The sequence below is a fragment of the Lytechinus variegatus genome, chromosome 3, assembly GCF_018143015.1.
Source record: "Lytechinus variegatus isolate NC3 chromosome 3, Lvar_3.0, whole genome shotgun sequence".
Lineage (NCBI taxonomy): Eukaryota > Metazoa > Echinodermata > Echinoidea > Temnopleuroida > Toxopneustidae > Lytechinus > Lytechinus variegatus.
The window spans coordinates 7,183,410-7,206,229 of NC_054742.1; the positions used below are offsets into that span (position 1 = coordinate 7,183,410).

General features: G+C 33.8%; 1 protein-coding gene across 6 annotated transcripts in view; it reads left to right on the forward strand.

Moving 5' to 3' along the window:
- Positions 1-22,820, forward strand: part of LOC121410109 (histone deacetylase 6-like) — a 102,752-nt gene that overhangs the window by 12,741 nt on the left and 67,191 nt on the right. For 5 of the 6 annotated variants that reach the window (XM_041601989.1, XM_041601987.1, XM_041601988.1 and 2 more), the window contains 15 exons: positions 2,067-2,101; positions 4,582-4,635; positions 5,020-5,113; positions 5,257-5,297; positions 6,290-6,386; positions 8,777-8,848; positions 9,291-9,316; positions 13,417-13,521; positions 14,336-14,404; positions 14,903-15,029; positions 16,949-17,014; positions 17,227-17,286; positions 18,062-18,258; positions 18,678-18,745; positions 19,454-19,610. In XM_041601989.1, the coding sequence (XP_041457923.1) occupies positions 2,067-2,101; positions 4,582-4,635; positions 5,020-5,113; positions 5,257-5,297; positions 6,290-6,386; positions 8,777-8,848; positions 9,291-9,316; positions 13,417-13,521; positions 14,336-14,404; positions 14,903-15,029; positions 16,949-17,014; positions 17,227-17,286; positions 18,062-18,258; positions 18,678-18,745; positions 19,454-19,610 (1,268 nt within the window). Of the gene's footprint in view, positions 1-2,066; positions 2,102-4,581; positions 4,668-5,019; positions 5,114-5,256; positions 5,298-6,289; positions 6,387-8,776; positions 8,849-9,290; positions 9,317-13,416; positions 13,522-14,335; positions 14,405-14,902; positions 15,030-16,948; positions 17,015-17,226; positions 17,287-18,061; positions 18,259-18,677; positions 18,746-19,453; positions 19,611-22,820 lie in introns of those variants that run through there. The other variant, XM_041601990.1, reaches the window with a different exon arrangement.

Here is a 22,820-nt window from a genome sequence, read left to right on the forward strand (position 1 = left end):
TTACAAAATATTTTCAAATTAATATTTAGATCACTAAATGGGGGTGTAATGTGCAGATAGATGTAATTTGTGTTCACTCTTGTTAGGATGTGGAGTCATGGGTGGCAAGATGGTTGAGTTGTGAATTTCATGAAATTTGAACTTTCTTGAGAATGACAATGCGATAAAGCAAAATTTTGTTTTAATTATCATGTTTTTGGTTTGGCATCAATTGTTGTGGTGAATATGGGTGTGTTCAATGTCGATTTTCAAAATCAAACAGCAAGATGAATCATGATTGAAAATGTAAAATTTTACAAAACACAGAACACGATCAGCAGTGCACCATTCAGTGTCAAATATATAAAGCTGATTATAAATTGATCGTCTTCAAATTTTCTGTTCTTGTTAGTTTGGCACTTCACGAGAAAGGTCAATTCTGGCACATGCTTGTGTAGCCTTCCACTGCGAGAGCAAGTTTAAAGGCTTTTCCAAACTTTATCATGTTGAGTGTCACATTTTACATTTTTGTCTCACCTGCATAGCAGAGTGAGACTATAGGCGCCGCTTTTCCGAAGGCGGCGGCGTCAACATCAAATCTTAACCTAAGGTTAAGTTTTTGAAATGACATCATAACTTAGAAAGTATATGGATCTAGTTCATGAAACTTGGCCATAAGGTCAATCAAGTATTACTGAACATCCTATTAGAGTTTCATGTCACATGACCAAGGTCAAAGGTCATTTAGGGTCAATGAACTTAGACCATGTTGGGGGAATCAACATCCAAATCTTAACCTGAGGTTAAGTTTTTGAAATGTCACCATAGGCATAACTTAGGAAATATATGGACCTAGGTCATTAAATTTGGACATATGGTTAATCAAGTATCACCAAACATCCTGCGTGAGTTTCACGTCACATGACCAAGGTCAAAGGGCATTTAGGGTCAATGAACTCTGGCCGATTTGGGGGTATCTATTGAATTACAATCAAAACTTTAAAAGTTTTTGGATCTGATTCATGAAACTTGGACATAATAGTAATCAAGTATCACTGAACATCCTGTGCAAGTTTCAGGTCACATGATTAAGGTCAAAGGTCATTTAGGGTCAATAAACTTTGGCCGAATTGGGGGTATTTGTTGAATTACCATCATAACTTTGAAAGTATGTTGGTCTAGTTCATAAAACTTGGACATAAGAGTAATCAAGTATCACTGAATATCCTGTGCGCATTTTAGGTCACATGACCAAGGTCAAAGGTCAATGAACTTTGGGCATAATGGGGGTATCTGTTGAATTACCATCATAACTAAATGATCTGACTTTTGAAACTTGGTTATAATATAAGAGTAATCAAGTATCACTGAATATCCTGTGCAAGTTTCAGGTCACATGATCAAGGTCAAAAGTCATGTGAGGTCAATGAATTTTGGCCACATTGGGGGTATTTGTTGAATTACCATCCTATCTCTGTAAGTGTATTTGTCTAGTTCATAAAATGTGGAAATAAGAGTAACCAAGTATCACTGAACATCTTATGCGAGTTATAGTAGTTTTCAGAGTTAGCACTGCTGCTATGTTGAATCGCGTGATGCAGGTGAGACGGCCAGAGGCATTCCACTTGTTTTTCCATTCACAATGCTGAAGGTTGTAAAATCTGAGCTGATCAGGGGACCGTTTCATGAAAGTTGTCAGCACTGACAAGTTGTCTTTCTCGGACAGTTACCATAGTAACAGTCAGAGGCCAGTGCCTTTCAGCCAATCAAAACCAAGGATTTCACTGAAGTTGTCAGCACTGACAATTTAGTCAGTGCTGACAACTTTCATGAAACACCCACCAGGTTTCCAAATGTACCTTTTTCGGAGTTCAAATTTTCCTCAGTACCATCAGAAAGATGTTTACTGTTACGACTGTATATAGGAGATATTGAACACACCCTTTGTTTCTTATATTGCATTTTGTAATTTATGTTTTCATGAATGATTCATGTTGCTGTCTGAATTTGACAATAAATTAATAATGAATTGAACACACCCTATTTTTACAAAAAATTCCCTGTTTTATACATTTTCTTTTTGTCAGGTGCTAGATGATTCTCCTCCACCAAGACCCACTGGGTAAGAGATATTAACCTACCATACTTCAAGTTTAATCCAGTAGTTTTTATCAGTAACCATCAGTTTATCTTTAAAGCCATTTGTTTTTCAAGCTTCCTGTTTTTACCGTGAACCAGTCCTTTTTTAAAATTGCTTTGTCACAATTTTGCATGCTATTTCCTGCTGAGTAGTCATAGGTCATTTTTGTCTCACCTGCGAAGCAAAGTGAGACTATAGGCGCCGCTTTTCCGACGGCGGCGGCGGCGGCGGCGGTGGCGGCGGCGGCGGCGGCGGCGGCGACGGCGGCGGCGGCGTCAACATCAAATCTTAACCTGAGGTTAAGTTTTTGAAATGACGTCATAACTTAGAAAGTATATGGACCTAGTTAATAAAACTTGGCCATAAGGTTAATCAAGTATTACTGAACATCCTATTAGAGTTTCATGTCACATGACCAAGGTCAAAGGTCATTTAGGGTCAATGAACTTAGACCATGTTGGAGGAATCAACATCGAAATCTTAACCTGAGGTTAAGTTTTTGAAATGTCATCATAACTTAGAAAATATATGGACCTAGTTCATGAAACTTGGACATAAGGTTAATCAAGTATCACTGAACATCCTGCATGAGTTTCACGTCACATGACCAAGGTCAAAGGTCATTTAGGGTCAATGAACTTTGGCCGAATTGGGGATATCTGTTGAATTCCCATCATAACTTTGAAAGTTTATGGATCTGATTCATGAAACTTAGACATAATAGTAATCAAACATCACTGAAAGTTTTGTGCAAGTTTCAGGTCTCATGATTAAGGTCAAAGGTCATTTAGGGTCAATGAACTTTGGCCGAATCGGGGGTATCTGTTGAATTACCATCATAACTTTGAAAGTTTATTGGTCTCGTTCATTAAACTTGGACATTAGAGTAATCAAGTATCACTGAACATTCTGTGCGCGTTTCAGGTCACATGACCAACGTCAAAGGTCAATGAACTTTGGCCGAATTGGGTGTATCTGTTGAATTACCATCATAACTTTGAAAGTTTATGGATCTGATTCATGAAACTTGTACATAAGAGTAATCAAGTATCACTGAACATCCTGTTCGAGTTTCAGGTCACATGATCAAGGTCAAAGGTCATGTAAGGTCAATGAACTTTGGCCATGTTGGGGTTTTTTGTTGAATAACCATCATATCTCTGTAAGTTTATTGGTCTAGTTCATAAAAAAGGGAAATAAGAGTAACCATGTATCACTGAACATCTTGTGCGAGTTAGAGTAGTATTCAAAGTGAGCACTGCTGCTATATTGAATCGCGTGATGCAGGTGAGACGGCCAGAGGCATTCCACTTGTTTTATTACTCACTATAAAAACTAAGAGTCAAATTATTGAAGAAAACAGCCCCCCCCCCAAAAAAAAAAAAGAAGCTACCTTTTACCCCTTTCATACTGCCCTCTTCATTTTTCACCGGCGAAGTTCTCCGCCTAGCATTCCTCACTTCACTGGCAAAGAAAAAATGTACCCTTTAGCACTGACATTTCTTCCCTGGCGAAAGTCAACAGGTGATTGCAGAACAACACAAAAGAAAATTGTAAACATTACTTCTTACCTATTACAAAAAGGTATCAAAAAATTAATTACATTTACAATATATTTTGTATTACTAGAAAAACAAACAACATCACCTTGTTTTTATATTTTAGCGCACTTGGCCACAGCATTCAGCTGAGCTTATCGCGCGCGGAATCTCGGTACAGGGGACTTGGGAATAAAAAAAAATTGACCTCTGACGTCATTAAACGAGGAGAAGTTCACCGGCTTGCTTTCATACTGGCCTTTTCACCGGCGAACTTCGCCGGTGAAACAGATTCGCCGGCGAACTTCACCGGTGAAGTTCTCCTGTGTACCTTTCATACTGGACACTTTCCCCCTTCGCTGGCGAACTTCGCCAGTGAAAAGCGCAATATGAAAGGGGTATAAGTTATTCTACAATACTTAGTCCCCCATTCCACAGAAGGGTGACGTTTGAAGGACCTTTGAAAGACCAAAAATTGGCAAGGTCGTACAGCAGTCTCCAAGATTACTGAAATGACTAATTAAAAAAAAGATGAAAAGATCATGGAAAGACTAATAAGAACGTTGAAGAGACTGCTGAAAGAAAAGTTTTGGAGATCTTGGAGACCACAAAGACCACTGAATCAGGAATTGTTAAAGAACTCAGAGATCTTTGAAAGTTCATTGAAGAACCCTTGATAGATCAAGCAAATTTCATGGTCTCTGAGCAGTCTTTTAGAGGTCTTGCTCTCTATGGAGTGGAGGTTTAGAAGTTGATTTGTCTCCTCATTGGCAAGAAAATATCACATGGAAGAGACCAGGGGACAGAAGGAGTAGAGAGCCTTGTGTCTAGTCATTTACCTTGGCCTTGGTACATCAGGCCCTGGCCTTGTCCTTGGCTTTGGGATCTACATCTAATTTGATTTTTCAATGTTTCTTTGTACAGTACTGGGTTGGTTTATGATGAAAGATTCAAGGAGCATTACTGCCCTATTGGAAGGTTGGTATGTTGTTTGTTTTCAGCAACCCATGGTAAGATGAAAATTAGTTTTTTGTTTTCTTTTTGCTCTTCTTCTCAATCTCAAATTCATTTTGTATGTTATGGGGCTTTAAATTCATTATCAGTACCGGTACATAGGGAGATGCAGAATAAATACCTTAAAAATTCCATGTCCTTGAAGAAGGATCAAAATTATGCATAGATGGAAATGTGTGTGACAACACACATCACCATGTCAGGTTATTGCTACCCATTATTGCTATACATGCATTTCATATCAGGGCAGGATTTACGGTACACGTACATGATATTACCATACGGTAATTGTCTAACTGTGCTCAATTCAATGTTATGCCTTTATAATTCATTTCTTTCTCTTATTAGTGATCATGGGAAGAGTGAATGTCCAGAGCGCTATACAGTATGCATTGAGAAGCTCCAAGAAGGGGGACTGCTTGATAGATGTCAAAGAGTACCTGTAAGTTATCCCTTATTTATCTTGTAGTTTTTGTTTATGTCATTGCAGCTGAAATTTGATCTGTTTTTTTTATTCTGATTTTCCAGTTGATATCAGTTTACGTAATGAAAAAGTAAATATCACTTCTATTAATTTTTTTACAGTCTCGTGCTGCATCAGATGAGGAAATATTGACTTTGCACAGGTAAGGGAAATAAATTTTTATTTACAACTACAGATCAAGGACTCATAAAAAATTACTTTATTCGTGAAAATGATATGGTTGCTTCTTTAGAGGTGTCCAGCTCTAAATGGAAATATAACTTGAAAATATTTTAGTTGCTTTATTACCTCCTAAGATATGTTTGATGTGAATTATAATGTCATATTCATGTGTATGTTTGTGTGTTGGGGCATTTTTTTTTTAAAGCTACTTCACAAATTTATTCTCTTCAAAAGTTTTGTAAACCAAAATATTGAATATTGAGATTGTTGTTTATACGATGATTTTTATCAGGAGGAAATATTTAGACATCATCCTTGACAAAGGAAAATAATATTTAAAGCATGATCCAGAGCTGCCAACCAGTATGTTTTTGCAACCAAATATGACAGTAAGTTTTTTCTTTAAAAAATATGATTTTGTGAAAAAAAAATTTAGTTTATTATTTTTTTACAAAATCATGATTTATTGAGAAAACTCATCCCTATATGTCTCTATTTCATAAAACTAAAATATGGTTAGTGGATCAATGTAATTTCAGGTAACTTTTCTTTTCAATCATTTTGCTAAAACCAGGCCGAGATATACACATGTTTCAATGTTTATTGATTTATTTTTTTACAAATTCGTAATTTATTGAGAAAAGTCATCTTTGTATGTCTCTATTTCATAAACTTTCACAAATATAGCTATTGGATCAATGTAATTTTAGGTAACTTTAAAAAAAAAAATCATTTTGGTAAACGAGGGTTGAGATATGCACATGTATCAATGTTTTTTTTTCATCTGCAAGAGCAGTGCACATTTTAGCTGGCATGCAGCTTGAATGCCACAATGAGTGTGTGCGCCACACTTTTTTTGGGAAGGGGGGGGGAATACAGTTTTTTTAATCACAGAATACAATTTTAAGTTCCCAGAGGTTTAGATTGGCAGATCTATTTCACTGCAGTTTCGTGGTCTATTTTCACCTTCAGCCAAGAATACTTAGACACTTTGAAGAAAATTGGTTCTTTATCATCAGATGAGTTGAAGGAGCTTGCTGAGAGTTATGATTCTATCTATCTTTGTAATGTAAGTGAATGGATTCCTTTCTTGCATGATGTTTAGTTGTTGTCCACTTCTAATAAAAAAGATATACTTGTTTTGTGGTCTTTCCCCAATATTAAAAAAAAGAATAACCAGATTCTCAATTGTTACTAAAATTGTTGTTTTAAAGCATTAAGGACTCCACTATATATATAATTTTGCCTATTAGCAATATGATTTTTATTGTTTTGCTTTGGAATATTACCAGACAATCTATGTTTTTGCTTAGATTCATAGTTCTGTGAAAGTGCCCAAAATGCATGTTCTCTTTAGTAACACTCGGTACACTTGGTCAAAAGAAAAGGTAAATAATTACATTTTGCTCTGCTGGTGGAATTAATTATTATTGTGAGAAGAAATACTACACTATATACCAGATATTGCCATATTCTCAACTTTTAATTTCCGTTCGGGAATTGTTACCCAAATATTTCACATACTTGTGTATCACAGTAATATCAAACATTAATTAATACACCAATACTTCACAAACATGTGTATCGCAGTAATATCAATAAATGTCAATGCCTGCAGAGGAAGGAGAGAGTAAGGCTAAGAATTAACCACATAGGGGGAAACGGGTCACAAGTCACGTGACCAGCTGGGAGGATGGTGGCTCCACCCAGTGTCCCAGTTGCCTGGGACGGGGATCCCCCTACGAAATATCCGATAATCTTGGCCTTTCCCCGCCATTGGCTCACAGAGCTCTTGGTCATTCCATCCCCTGCATGCTTCGAGAAATGATAATGAAATTGCCAAGTACTAAAAAACACCCAAGATGCAGGTTGGTTACAGGTTACAACGTCCTGTTAATAACAACCCCAACCATCCAGCCAAATATTTAACAACCCCAACCAGCCATCCATTTCTTTACAAAACCATATATCAGCCTATGAAGATACATAAATGAATCTTACTAATCAACAAGACATGCAAACTAATTTAGCCACTCCATTGACAACTGAAAGTCCAAACTTCCTCTAGAGTATAACCACGAGGTAATAGCTTTGTACCAACCATCTGTTGGCCTAAAGTCTTGTTGATAACAACCCCAACCATCCAGCCAAATATTTAACAACCCCAACCATCCAACCAACATATGTGTATACAACCAAGGAATTACTCCTTGGTACAACCCCAACCAGCCATCCATTTCTTTACAAAACCATAAAATCAGCCTATGAAGATACATAAATGAATCTTACTAAGCAACAAGACATGCAAACTAATTTAGCCACCCCATTGACAACTGAAAGTCGAAACTTCCTCTAGAGTATAAGTATGAGGTAATAGCTTTGTACCAACCATCTGTTGGCCAATAGTCTTGTTAATAACAACCCCAGCCATCCAGCCAAATACTTAACAGCCCCAACCAGTCAACCAAAATAATATGTGTACAACCCCAACCAGCCATCCAATTCTTTACCAAACCATAAAATCAGCCTATGAAGATACATAAATGAATCTTACTAAGCAACAAGACATGCAAACTAATTTAGCCACCCCATTGACAACTGAAAGTCCAAACTTCCTCTAGAGTATAAGTATGAGGTAATAGCTTTGTACCAACTATCTGTTGGCCAATAGTCCCGGTTTTCTACCAATTACATAGTCATGTGTCATAGTAATCATATTTTACCATTCCTAGCACATTGAATGCTAATTGTTTCTTTCATGCTACCCATTTGTGCCTGTCTCGCATGTTATACTGATAAGATATATATATATATACTGATAAGATATATATATATATATATGTATATATATATATATATATATATATTTTTTTTTTTTCTCTCTTTCTTTTTTCAACCCTTGGGCTAAAAAGAAAATCCACTGATTAAATATATCGACGGAATCCGTAAATGCACCTTAAGGAACATCAATACAGAGGAATGAGGGGTGGGAGGTGGGAAAATGTCTTTCCCGGACGGAAATTAGAAAGTGAATGACTCAATTTCATCCGCGCTGATCGCGCATTCAGAGCATTGGCGCATTTCGGATGTGTAAAATTACCGCGCACGCTTTAATGTGATACAATCCTTCCGGGTGCGCGTTTTGACCAATTATCCCCCAACAGAAGTACACATGAACTTGACCTCCTTCTGAAGGGCAGTGAACTGGTTCATAGTCAATATTTGTTTACATTCTAAAACTTGTATTCTCTCCCAATAGAATTTATTCGATAATCGAATAAACATATTATTATTTCTTAAAGGATGAAAATCCCATTCTTGGTTGAAAATGTTGTATAGATAAAGTGGTCAAAAGAAAGATAATTTCATTGATTTTTTTTCCATCTTGTGTTATTGAATGAGTGTATGAGTTTTGACTTATTTCGAATTCTGTTGTCTGTTGTGTTTTTTTGTATGTAGAAAAGCTTTGAGATTGCTCAGCTAACATTAGGTGGACTGTTAGACTTGACAGAGAAAGTTGTTAAAGGAGAGGTTAGTACATATCTGAAAGCAAGTCTTGAGTATATGATTTTCAATTCCAATGTTACTAAAATCCTTGCAAATGATTGCCTGAAGTTGAATTTAACATTGGCAATCACTGACTAGACTTTTTTTGAAATGCTCACTAGTTGGGCATACCACGACTATAGACAGATTTTTGTGCACTATTAAGGCTTTGGATCTTAACTATACACTGATCTATGTGTACTAAATTATGATCACAACCATACTATTTAAGAAAAGCAAGTAATTTTTCCCATGAGCTCATTCTAACTCCTTTTTATTCATGTGTTTGAATTTATTATTAATTTATCACTGTTGATATATAATGTGATCAGATTATTATAAAAATCTGTATTTGAACTGTACATAGTCACATTCATGTATTTTAGCAGTTTTCTTTATTAAAGCAATTCTTTTTTTTAATTCACAGCTGAGAAATGGATTTGCATGCATCAGGTAAATAAATTCGCACGTTCATTTAATCTGAAAAAATCTCAATCATCTATATGCATTTACTTACTAAGTAATGAAGTAATGCATTTCATTTAAGGACGTTTCACAGTTGTGCATCATTTTACACTCTGCGCGCTGGCGTCAGAATGAATGAACACGTGATCAGCTGTAGGTATGAACTGATTTTTCTCACTATCTACTCTAACTGCAGATCCGACATGTTATTTTATGAATGAACTGGAATTATTCCATGGACCATTTTTTGATACCACAATTTCAAAATACTTCACTCTGTAGTGCTGCAAAGTATGACAAATATGACCTCGAGTTTAAATAAAAATGGTAGAGTGGTTTTGAATTTTTCCTCATATAGATACAAAGATTTTGGCATGTTTTTGGTGTTTTAAAAAGCATGTTTGCTGTAATAAATGTGCTGATAGTTTGAGAGCAAGCACATTAACCCATATTTTTTTAATGTTTAAACCTTTAAGGTATACCTTCCTGGCTTCCTCTACAACTTTGCAAAGTTTGGTGAAAATGACATGGGTTTTGAATAAAGTGCTGCATTTCTTGTACTTCTCAAGTTTGTAATTTAAATTTCACCATTCTTGTCAAATGAGGGCACTGTTGGCTTAAAAAAATATACAGTTTTGCTAATTAACAGGTTTTCACCTACTTTGATATCCACTCAGATACATATCTTGAAAGTTTGATGAAGTTAACGCGATATCGAAAGAGTAAAGATGATTTAAACTCATTTGGTGAATTTGTGAGCTCTAAGAGAGGCATATTTCTTTTGATTGTGCAACATTCCATATCATATACAGTGACTTTGAAGTCCCATATGAAAAAAATCCATATTTTTTGCATTTTCATAATGCATAGATACCAAAGTAACTCTGCAAAATTTTGTGAAAATTACATGCGCTTCATTTTATCTGTGGAACGTCCTTAACTGTTGAAGAGTTATTGGCATGTTATAAGAGGTAGATGATCCACATTCAGTTTCCTTGTTAAAGGGGAAGTTCACCCTGACAAAATGTTTATTGTAAAAATAGCAGAAAATATACTTAAAAATGTTTGTGAAGGTTTGAGGAAAATCCATCAAAGAATAAAGTTATTCAAATTTAAGTTATTTGATTCGTGACATCATATGCAAGCAGCTTTCGTTCATATAGTATGGTAAAAAAAATCAATTAAAAGTAATTTTCTCTGAAAATCGAAATGGTTTTTATCGTACCAATACAAGCATAATTTTACCCTTGCTCCTAATAAAAAAAAGGTCCTCATGAACCACTATAAAAATGAAATTCATGTATTTTATGGGGCAGCTGCTCGTATAGGATGTCACAAATCCAAAAATTAGATTTCTAGCAACTGTCTTAATCTTTTATGGAGTTTCCTCGTAACTTCAATATTGTTTTTGGTGATTTTTCACTATTACAACTTTTCGTCAGGGTGAACTTCCCATTAAGTTAGGTATTACTAGTACACTGTGAATGATGATTTCCAATTGTAGTGTGCCAAATTGATGCCTGTTGCCATGGTCAAGTACGCTATTTTATCATGAGTCCACTGTTTTGAATTAATGAGTCCACTCTTCAAACAGTGGACTCATGAATAAAATAGCGTACTTAACCATGGTAACAAGCGTCAACCAAAGTGGGAATATTTGTCTCGCCTGCGACCAAGATCAAAGGTCATTTAAGGTCAATACTTTGGCCGTGTTGTGGGTATTTGTTGAATTGGCATAACTTAGAAAGTTTATGGATACACACGTATGTAGTTTCATTAAATATAGACATCAGGGGCCCTTTTCTCAACACCCTCATACGTCTAACTTCTTGACTAAATCAAAGATAGTGAGCTACTTGTCCACTAACCATTTCACGAAGCCCTCTTTGCCAAGATCGGGGACAACAACCGGACTAAATATTTATGATGCCTCCGAACATGTCATAACTTCTTTCTTAATGATGGAGTGGCATCATGTGGGTCGACTATGACATGCAAAAGTGCCTCGAAATTTTAGAATTATAATCTTACGTAATCATTCATAGAAGTTGAAATTACATTGCAAAACAAGTGTGATAGATCATTCAATAATAATTGTAATCCACAGAAGCTATAAAACTGTTGGTAAAACATAACAAAACCTTTCATTTTGAAATAGTAAAATAATTGAATCGATGAAGATTCTACGACGTCAGGTCATCCATAACAGGACTTGTATTCGTCGTTTTCAGACACATATCAATATATTCAATAAATTCTATCTCTAATTTATGCAAGAATTTGTCAAATCCTGTGTTTCGGTATGTAAAAATTAAAAAAATTTATGTTAAACTATATTTTGATATTATTATCATTATATTAGAAAGGAAACAATTGTGGTTTACTTCCATAAACTATCAAAATTCATTATCCCAGGGATACCCATCTCAAGGTCCACATGTGATTTTTTAGTCATGAAATGAATTATGCATAATTTGATTTTCTCAGCAATTGAATGCTCCAGTCTTCATGGTTTAAGTATGCATGGTACATATTTTGCCTCTGCTATTATTTTGATTAGATGTATTTCCAAATTAATCACAATAATTGCAGTTTTATCATATTTTTACTTTTCAAAAATTATGCTATTTTGTGACTAAGGCTACGTCTCATCCGGACTTTCTACCGATAGTATCGATATCAAGGGATTCTAGTTAAGAAGCCCTTCGTGAAACGAGTTTAGTAAGATTGGAACTAACTCTGTGGTTGGTGGAAAAAGATGTGACTAACTTGTCCAGGTGTTGAGAAATGGGCCCCAGGGTACCATTATCAAGTATGTTTTGCACATAGGTCACATGATAGTCAAAGGTCATGTTGGGTCAATGGACATTGTATTCTATCATCATGTGTTTTTTTTGTGAATAATTATTCAATAGCTGTTTTCAAAGTCAGCACCATTGCTTTATTGAATCACATATTGCAGGTGAGACTGCCAGAGGCATTCCAATTGTATAATATATGCGGTACATAATTGTAATATATACAGGAAATCTGCAAAAATCATGGGTTCAACCATGGACCCGTTACAAATGGACACTCATCGAATAGTAATGAATTCACTAACGTGTGACTGTCATTGTTATCTGAATAACATTCTCTTCATATTTTCTACTTTTATCCTACCATGTTCCGCCGTCAGTTAGGCCATTAGTTGAAAGAAGTAGTTCGTGATAAGACATATTGCACAAACTGTATGCGCAGAAGATGATAATTCACTTAAATCTTAGAAGATCAATGTGCAGTTCTGGTTTACCTTTAAAAATCTTGTTTCCATGTGTTTTTTGGGGAAAATGTATGCATAATGAAAGATAGGGGCAAAATTGTGATTTTGATTGCCTTTTATTCATAATCCCATTTTTCCAATTTTCCTCCTAATATTCCAGTGATAGGTTCATGGCTCTCGTGGAGAGAGCATTTATCTTGTAATGTTATTGAGGTTATTATGTGCGTGCGAAAGTGTTTTGATCAAATAATAATATCATATGTCACAAAATCGTCTGCTTCTTAATTTTTGCTGCTTCAAATCTAAAGCATGTTGATTAAAAAGCATTTTCTAACACAAGGCATCAGCCAACAAAAAACAAAACCTGGAAAGCTGTACCTTTGTAAATAATCAGATATGGTTGGGTAGTTGCTATTGTCAAAACACCTGTATGTTCTCATTCAGATGCACATAATCACCAGGCAGTGGATCTGGTTCAATCAAAGGAATGGAAGACTTGAATGTCCATCTCTAATAGGTCCATGGTATTAAAAATCACCTTAAGAGAATTTGGATCATAGAGTCTATGTGATATGCATAGCTTATAGGATAATTCTACAAAATGCTAGTACAATATTATGCATTGAATGATAACAGGATATGATGTTTGGATAAAGGTTACATAATATCATTAATGTTGTATAGAGTTGGAGCATCCTTACAAGATATAGGTATTAGAATTTGGGCCTTTTTTTACAAGCTTCTGCATGGAAATAGTTTTTCATGTTTATATGATTTTAACTCTTGCTGACTTATAAAGGAATACATGTTGTTTTGTTTTTTGTAGACCTCCAGGGCATCATAGTCAGCGGAACAATGCCAATGGATACAGTCTTCTTAACAATGTTGCTCTCACTGCTAAAATAGCCAAGACCAAGTGGAATGTTGATAGGTAATGATAAAGGAAAAAAAAAAACCTCACACATTTGTACTAGATAAATATGTATTCACAATCTTCAGTCAACAAGTATGAAGCCCTTTTTGTCTCATCTGCATAGCAGACTGCAGTGGCATCTCCAACATTGTAATCTTATCCAGGGTTAATTTTTTGAAATGTTATCATAACTTTATAGGAAGTGTATAAACCTATTTCATGAAACTTGGACATAAGGGTAGTCATGTATCATTAATCATCTTGCATGAGTCTTTGGTCATGTGATCAAAGTCAAATATCATTTCTGGTCAATGGTTTATTACCATATCAAAGCTATGATCATTTTATTGATACAATTAGTGTATAATTATAATGTTCTCTAAACCAATACTGTCCAAACAAATATTATTTAAGAACCAGGTCTTTATTTTATGAGGATTAGAATAATGTGATAACAATAGGCATTATATTGTTGAATTCAAGAGCTTTTTATCAAATCTTCCAAATCCCCCCCCCATAAAAAAAAATCAGAATAGCTTATCTGTTTCAAGTTAGCATGATAATTGTAGCTGAAGAACAAGTTAACATTTGAGTATTAGATTGTATTGGAAGCTCTTTTGACATATTAGAAAATGAAATGTAATCTAATTGATCAAATTTTCCATAGCACTTTTTAGAATAATTTTAGATATAAACGGCAATTAAGCAATTTATTTTTTTAAGTGATGGATAGTGTTATTCTTTGACAATCGATACTATGTGAGGTAGAATTTATTAAGAAATGAAAGATATTCTAATGGTAAGAAATACATTCCTCTTTTTTGCAAACTAGAATATTAATTGTAGATTGGGATGTTCATCATGGTCAAGGAATCCAATATCTCACACAGGATGATCCAAGGTAATCATGTCATTGAAATCTTTCTTTTTTTTTTTTTCTTTCAAATTGTATTTTTATTTGTAAAGTCTTATGTCATTCTATTTCATTCTGTATATGAATATATATATATCAAATAATTAGTTATATATTAAAAAAAATGTTTTTATGAAAGATTGAATACAGATATAAGTGTGAATTTGATTGACCTAAAAGAGAAATGCACCTATCATATGTAATGTCAGTGAATTTTATCTCAACTTTCAGATTTAACCAGATATGAATATTGTTTAATGTTCATCTATATCATTCAGTTATCAAGAACAAATGACATTGAATGGCTTATAATCGTTCATGTAGGTTATCAGATTATTTTACTTTATTATGGCATTTAAGACCAGTATGTACAGCTACCATTTAAAGAAGTTATTTTATATGAATTAAACAATGTATTTGATAATCAATCATTATTATCAACATGTCTGTACAAATCACTAAATTTTATATTGTTACATTGCCCAGTATAATGTACTTCTCCATGCATCGCTATGAGCACACAAGCTTCTGGCCTCATCTTGAAGAATCTAACTATGATAACATCGGAGAACGATCTGGAAAAGGTTATAACATCAATGTGCCTTGGAACAAGGTAGGACATTTCTAGTTCACAATGTCTGTCACTTATTTAGCTGCAAGGTTGGCACATTTCAAACGGTGTGTTTTAAAACATGTTTTTAAACAGGTGTTTTGTAACACGTTTTAAAATGTGTTTCAAAACACCCGTTTAAAAAAAAGTGTTTAATACACGGCATAGCCTTGTGTGTTGTAAATTTGCGTGGATGTGATTTTAGATGATTTTTTAAAAACTTCTTGAGTGGTGTATTATTTTCTTCTAACCAATTCAAACTTTCAACACCACTCCTATTTCTCTTTCCCCCAATTATTCTCCATTTCTCCATCTCTTTGTCATGTTCCTTTCCTCCCTGTTCAATTATGCACATCAATCCATATTAAGAATATTCTCATTTTAACAAATATATCTGAGTGTTGTGCTCACTCTTTTGGACAGGGAAAGAAACATTTAAAATACATGTACATTTTATAGTAGTACTTGAATGAAATGGAAGTGTTGCACAACCATAATAATAATTTTACAAATACACTGTAAAACTGACATTGTACTCATCAGGTACAGACGGAAGCAGGTGAAACTTTGCGCTTTGTAAAGTTGAAGAAAAGTACTTTAAACTGTATGAGATAATCTGCTAGCAAACCTTAACTCCAAGAATCCCAGGGGACCTTAATGACCACCTCAAATGAAAAATTTCTGTGACAAATCCATAAACACGATAGGGCCACGCCATATCGTTCAAGACTATTTTTGGGATGCATGTGTGGGTATGCAGTTATGATATTACACAAGTATATGTCAGACCCTGAATTGCTAAAAAAACGTGATTCATGTATAAAGCCAATTGAGAATTATCGCCAAAATTTGTTTCTGTATCATTATTTGTACTTTTTGTTAAAGATTGGTAATTTATTGCCAATAATTTCCATTCAAAAACAATTAAAAAGTTTTTAAAAATGCACATTAAAAATAATAAAAAAAACAGTAATGAAAACATTTTACGCTGATTTTTTTTCTAATTAGAAAAAAAATAAGCAGCTCAAGGTCTTTATTTATAAATTTAAATAAAATTGGCATAATTGATTTAAATGAAATGGAGCATATTGGAACCCCATATTATGTCATTTACTTCCATTGTGCAAATTCTTCTCGTCTCCCCTCCCCTAGATTCACAAGACTGAAAAAAATAATACCCGGGACTACATGTATATGTACATGCATTAGGAATAAACTTACTTTTTTGGTCTTTTTTAGGCATTCAATTTCCATGATTTATGAATTTTGGGGGAAATACATGTATAAAATTTTCTGTTGGAAATTCAGGAACAAAAACTTCAGTCATCTCATAGTTACTCCAAAAATGTATTTAAAACATCAAGAGCTTACATGTAAGGTCACTGTGTAGTTTAATTGATTTACAGCGAATGGCATCATTCGTTGGAAAAAACGTATAATGTTAAAAAGAAATAAAAGGAACGTTTTATTTGTTTTTTTAATAAAAAACTCTTTTTATTACAACCCTGTTTATCTGTATTAATTACCAGCACCAAAATAGAAAGCTCCATCCTCCTTCAAACAATCTCTTTTTATATTGTGTTTCCTATTAAAGGAGCTCATTATTTCTGTCTGTAATATTATGACGTGGAGATTTGACAACCTAGCCCATTCCACGTTTATGTGCATTATTTTTTTTTCCAAGTCAGAAGATTTTGTGTTATGGTTGATATTAATCTCCCTATTATGGAACAAAAGACCATTGAAATCTTTGTAGCTTTTTAACATTACTTGTACAATCTATTCATAATGTGGAGTTTCAAATTCAATACATACACCCTGAAGACTGCAGTATAGTTCGGCTAGTTCCATATACTAAATTTTTTTTCTCAAATTTGTAATGCAAATACCATTCGTACACAGAGGTACTTTCTTTATTTCAGATTGGAATGGGTGATGCAGAATACCTTGCTGTCTTTCAGCAGCTACTTATTCCTCTATCTTATGAGGTAAGTAAACAACCCCAGCTTAAATAGATCTTCAGGTCTGTGATCCTTTTTCCCCTTTGCTCATAATTTAGCAACAATCTGAATACTGCTTCTATTCTGTAACTTATTATAATGATTTGTTATACATTGTTATACATTTGACTCTAGTTATAAAGTCAAATAGTAAATGGTCAGTATGACATGCTATTGACTTGATGTAATCTGTATTTCAGTTCAATCCTCAGCTTGTCCTTGTGTGTGCTGGCTTTGATGCAGTTGAAGGAGACCCTAAGGTAAGCAATGCTATCATTTGTGGTATTTTTTATGATTGATAAAAATTGAAGTCCATATTCATAATGTACCTTTGGTAAAATAAGACCTTCTTTCATAAAGCTTGTTCCAATGGTAAGTTTTCAAGCTGTTGTTATAAACTATAAAGATTCTGTCAAATAATATGTCACTATCAGATTTGTAATTGATTGCAAGCATTTACTATTGACAATACGATTTTTAAAAATAAAGCTGGTAGTGTTTGCAGAGTCAAGGCTATCAAGGTTATCTACTTAAACTAATAACACTATCATGGCTCTCTGCATATGAAAGCATTGAAAATATGTACTTTGTACTGTGTACACTATAATGAATTGCATTTTTAGTCTATTATTTACGTAGCATCAATGTTGTGTGAAAAAATGTGAACATTGTTCTTGTTAATCCATCTAGAATAATGTATGAATTCATGTTGTACTATTTGTTTTTTTTAATTCCACCATATATGTTGTTTGCAACAGGTAGCACTAGCTGAATTGGAAGGGAAAAGGTTGATAATGATTTGAATTATAAGATGTTGTTAATAGAAAATATGAAAGCAACTTGGAAATTGTCATTATAATCAGAACTCTTTGCAACTTTCCTTGTCATCTGTTAGACTGAGGCATTTAAGTCATTATTATTTTAAATCTCAAATGATGACCTGTAAACTACTGCAATTATTCACAAGTTCTCCTGTTATACCTTATAGGGTGAGATGGTAGTCAGTCCTGATTGTTCCTTTGTTATACCTTATAGGGTGAGATGGTAGTAAGTCCTGACTGTTTTGGTCACATGACACACCACCTGATGGGATTAGCACAAGGCAAGGTAGTGTTAAGTTTAGAAGGTGGATACTGCTTAGAAGGCCTCAGTCAGTCAGCTTCTATATGCACCAGAACACTTCTTGGAGATCCATGCAAGCCTCTATCACAACTCAAACACATCTCAGAAAAGTAAGATTTCATTTTTCAGAAATACCTCACCATTCTATTTCATTGTTTCACTCTGCTTTATAGGCCTATTCTCTCCATCTGTATTTAACTTAAAAGAGTTCGGAAAACAATACTCAAGGATTTTTTGGTGAGATGTATTAATCACATTAGTTTACTTCTCGGATATGAAAGTGCTATTTTTGTATGTGAATAAAATGTAATGATTGTAAGTCCTGTGCTTCCACTGTTTCCTTATAATTTACAGAATCATTTATCATTATTTTACGGATTAAATTATATAACACCTCTTGTTCTTACCTAAATAGCTGCACAAATTATTTGTTTGTCAATAGAACATTGACTATTTATTTCAAGTTTTGTTGAAAATTAGGATTTAGTATAATCAATTAGATGCCCTTTTTCATATTTTTATTACATAGTTCATTGGAAACCATACACAATGTGACTGAAGCCTTAAAACCATACTGGAAGTGTTTTCAATATGATCGTAAGTAAAACAATCTTCTCTACTTGAACAGATATTGCATTGCTGATTGTTATGCCTAAGTGGTAATTGCTCAGGCAGTGGATTCAATAAATTTATATGTATTTTGTATAGCTTTTAATTCCAATACTTGACACCTGTAGACAGGCACGTCATATTTGATTTCTCCTGTCTGAGCCGCTGAGATTCTATTTTCCATTGCTTTTTACTCTTTGTTCCTTTACTACTGTTGTATGATGTTGCTATTTTGCTTTGCAATGGACTTCTATTTATGTCTGTCATTTAAAGTGATCCCCATATCATTTGGCTTTATGTTGAGCTATTTAGTTTGATATTTTGCACAGAATTCTCACAAGTACATTGATTTTCAGATCAATGAAGTTTGTATTTTGATGGTTTGAATCAATCAGTCAATGTTTGAAACAAAGAGCATGATAATGAATGAATACAACCCAAAATGTATAAGTAAACATATTAAATGGAGTGTGTAGTTTAATATGATGAAATTTCTTCTAAAAATTAGAGTTAAATTAAGATCATAAAAAAATATATATGATACTTTTAAGCCTGTGAAAATTAATGACATTTGACATTTAGATCTTGTATTGTGATTATTTCAGTTTGCATATTTAAAAAACGTAGAATGAAAGAATAGGATAAGCATAGTCACATGGAAAGTTCATATTTAGTTCTATTTTTTTTATTGACAAGTTAACAAGTTATCAAATGAGGAGCCCATTCAGAGTGAAGATGTGAGTAGTACAACACCAGATGTATCCCATCAGGACAGCACTTCAAGGAAGACTGATGTAGATACTATGACTAATACACTACTCAGAGAAATCATGATATCAACACCACCACACAGGTAACATATCTTTCATCATCTGTGTGTATTACGTTATTTGCTTTTTCTCTTTATTTACAAGAATAGAGAGCAGATCGTCCCTGTTTTCACGAAGTGACGGATGTGCGCGCAACTTTTAAAAAGCTAGTTTTTAGTAAATCGCTTGCAAAGGTTTAGACCTCGGTCTCAACCTCTTTAATGTATGCAGGGTGAATAAATATAATATTTTCGTAAAGGGCATATTCTAGACAATCTTCAGTTCCAATCATTTTCATTTTCCTTTATTATTTAAGAAGATATAGAGATATAAATAGAACCATATTTTCGTGAAAAAAAAATATTACGGGATGCGCTTAGATTTATTTTCACGAAGTGACGGATAGTGCTCCGCACGCATAACCGTCACTTCGTGAAAACCCTAAATTCAAGGACGCGCTTCAATTTTGTTTTTACGAAGTGACGGAAGAGGCTCCGCCTTAGTCCCACGCATAGCATTGTGGATGCAATTCCATAGATAGGTTTTAAATATACATAAACTCTTAATTTGCTATTGCAAACAAAATTAATCCTAAATCAATAGGGCCTGCGCTTCTGCTTTTAAGTACAAAAATCACTTCAAATACCGTTTTCTTTTTTTTTCTCATAATAAAAGGGAAGCCCAATAGACACACGTTTTAAATTCTTAAGCCTATTTTATCTCAATATCATATTCATTTTTGATAGATGAACACTGAAATACGAAAGCATGGTATAACAGGTCATGAAAATGTGACTACAATAGTCAAATTGTCTTTTGTCTTTGTAAATTTATAAAAAGTATAACTATATTCCCTTTGTGTGCTCTGGCTCCGTTGGGAAATTGAAAATTCAACATTATAAACTTTTGTTAGTTTAACCTCCTTACACCCTCCATAAAATGAAATCCCGATTGAGTGTCTCATAAATGTTGTCTATTTATGTAAAAAGTATTCTCTGTTAAGGCCGAGTTATGATTCAACATTATTCTTTGAGATTTAATTACCACGAAAATGGTATTAAACTAAATGTGGAACTAACTTGCCAAAGGGCAAGAAGAATAAGTAAATTAAGATTGCTACCCCCCCCCAAAAAAGAGTAAGAATTTGTCAAAATAAAGCGAGCCAATTTCGAGTTATATATCAGTCTTGCCCCCGCCCCACCCCCCCCCTCTCGATCTCTCTCTACTCCATTTTTTCCTTTATCACAATGGTCATGCATTCTCTCCTGAAAATCCTATTAAAATACCTTTTCATGCAAATTAAGAGTTATGACTTGTCATAATTCATTGAAAATACTAACTACATAAAATAAATCTACAGAGTTAGCAATGTGAATAAATTTAGATGAACACTTTTAATTCTATAACATTAAATCATAGCAGCAAGTGACAAATAGAAAAGTAAAATATAACATTTTTTCCTATCAATCATTTCGATAAAAGGTATGCTTAATAGATTCATTAAAATATCATCTCCCTATAATGTTAACAATGTCGATATATTTTTGATAAAATTTTTATTTCAATAATATAGGACCATAATCGCTGGTGACAAACACATCGACATTCATAATCATTACAATTAATCTAATATTGCGCTGTGAAATGTGTAGGAAATAATCCACCAGGTACACATTGACATAATTTTGTCAATTTATACATTGAATAAAACTTGAATATATGCAACAATATATTTATTTGTATGTCATACACTGCTTAACACAATCAGCATTCCTAGTCTGTGAATGCCACATTTAGAAATACAGAATTGCTAACATGTATCAAATTCTACTTTCAAAACATTCCAATGACAAATGAATATGCTTTCAATCACAAGAATACTGGAATATAATCAATGCTAGTGGTGCAGGAAAGTTGTATTCTCTAATGTATATTTGTATTGACATACACAAATACAAGTAAAATGGCATATTTCTTTTCCCTCAAAATAGAAGTAACATAGTCAACATTACTAATTACATTCACTACTGTTTTTTATGAAGAGAATGTCATAATTAAATCAGTCGACACAATTGCCTTGAGAGTTATTTCATCTTTTCACACACTGTCAAGGACTAAAAAGTCAAATAGTGCTAAATGCTTGTCTTTACCGAAGGAACATGTAAAAACAATTATAACTATGAAGGTCAAGAAGGAAATATAATTTTAAATCAATTCAAATTCAAATTCAAAGTCTTCTTTATTCGCATAAAAATGCACATATACATAAAAACGTGTTTTCCAATTTACAAAACAAACATATTCAGTATATTAAAAAATGCACTTTAAAACATCCATTCAACAACAAACAAAACAAAACCGAGGTGGGACCATGAATCAATATGCCTGTAGGCACAGAAAGTCAATAAGTTCCTTCAATTCACTTTCAGTTAAATAGGATACATCCTTTTCATCCCTCATTGTAATGAGTTCCCTAATTTGCTCAACCATGCGATCCACATTAGCTAAGTTGCACTGGACCTTATTCCACTGCCTATTCACCTGTCTAGGGTCCATCATATATTTACTATTCAAGTATTTGATATTCCCCCAAGCACAGAGAATGAACCAAACTGACTCATTTTTGTTATATATGATACGGTAAAGTTATTAGCCTTAAGAGATGACAAGACAAAATTTAAACATCTTCTATGAAACCACAATTTTATGCACATCGTTTTGGCCAAAAAAGGTAAGAACACATTGTGTGTTTGCCAAGGAACTTTCCACACCCTGCGAATAGCTATTCTCCAGTGTCTAAATAGAGCATCTAAAGATGAATCAAATAGTGCATATAACTGTGTTCCATAAAAACTACAACAAAATTTTTGAAACAGAATATTACGCAAATAACACTTGGCATGTTTGAAATTGCTCAAAACCATATTGCACTGACGATTAAAATCACCTATGGGTTTGGAAACATCATCACTAAAAATATCCTGATTGATGACATGACCAAGATGACAAATTCTATCTACAACCTGAACTGGACTACCACTGACTTTGATCTGTGGGTCAACTACCTTTTTTCTATCACATGTAAATATGATAAGCTGGCTCTTCTCACTGTTGAATTTTATATCATATTCTGAAGCATAATCCTGACAAATAAGGATCATTCTGTTGAGGGCAACAGCACTAGGTGACAATAGGATTAAATCATCAGCATAAGAGAAAGCACCTGCAAATACGTGTCCCATAAAACAACCCTC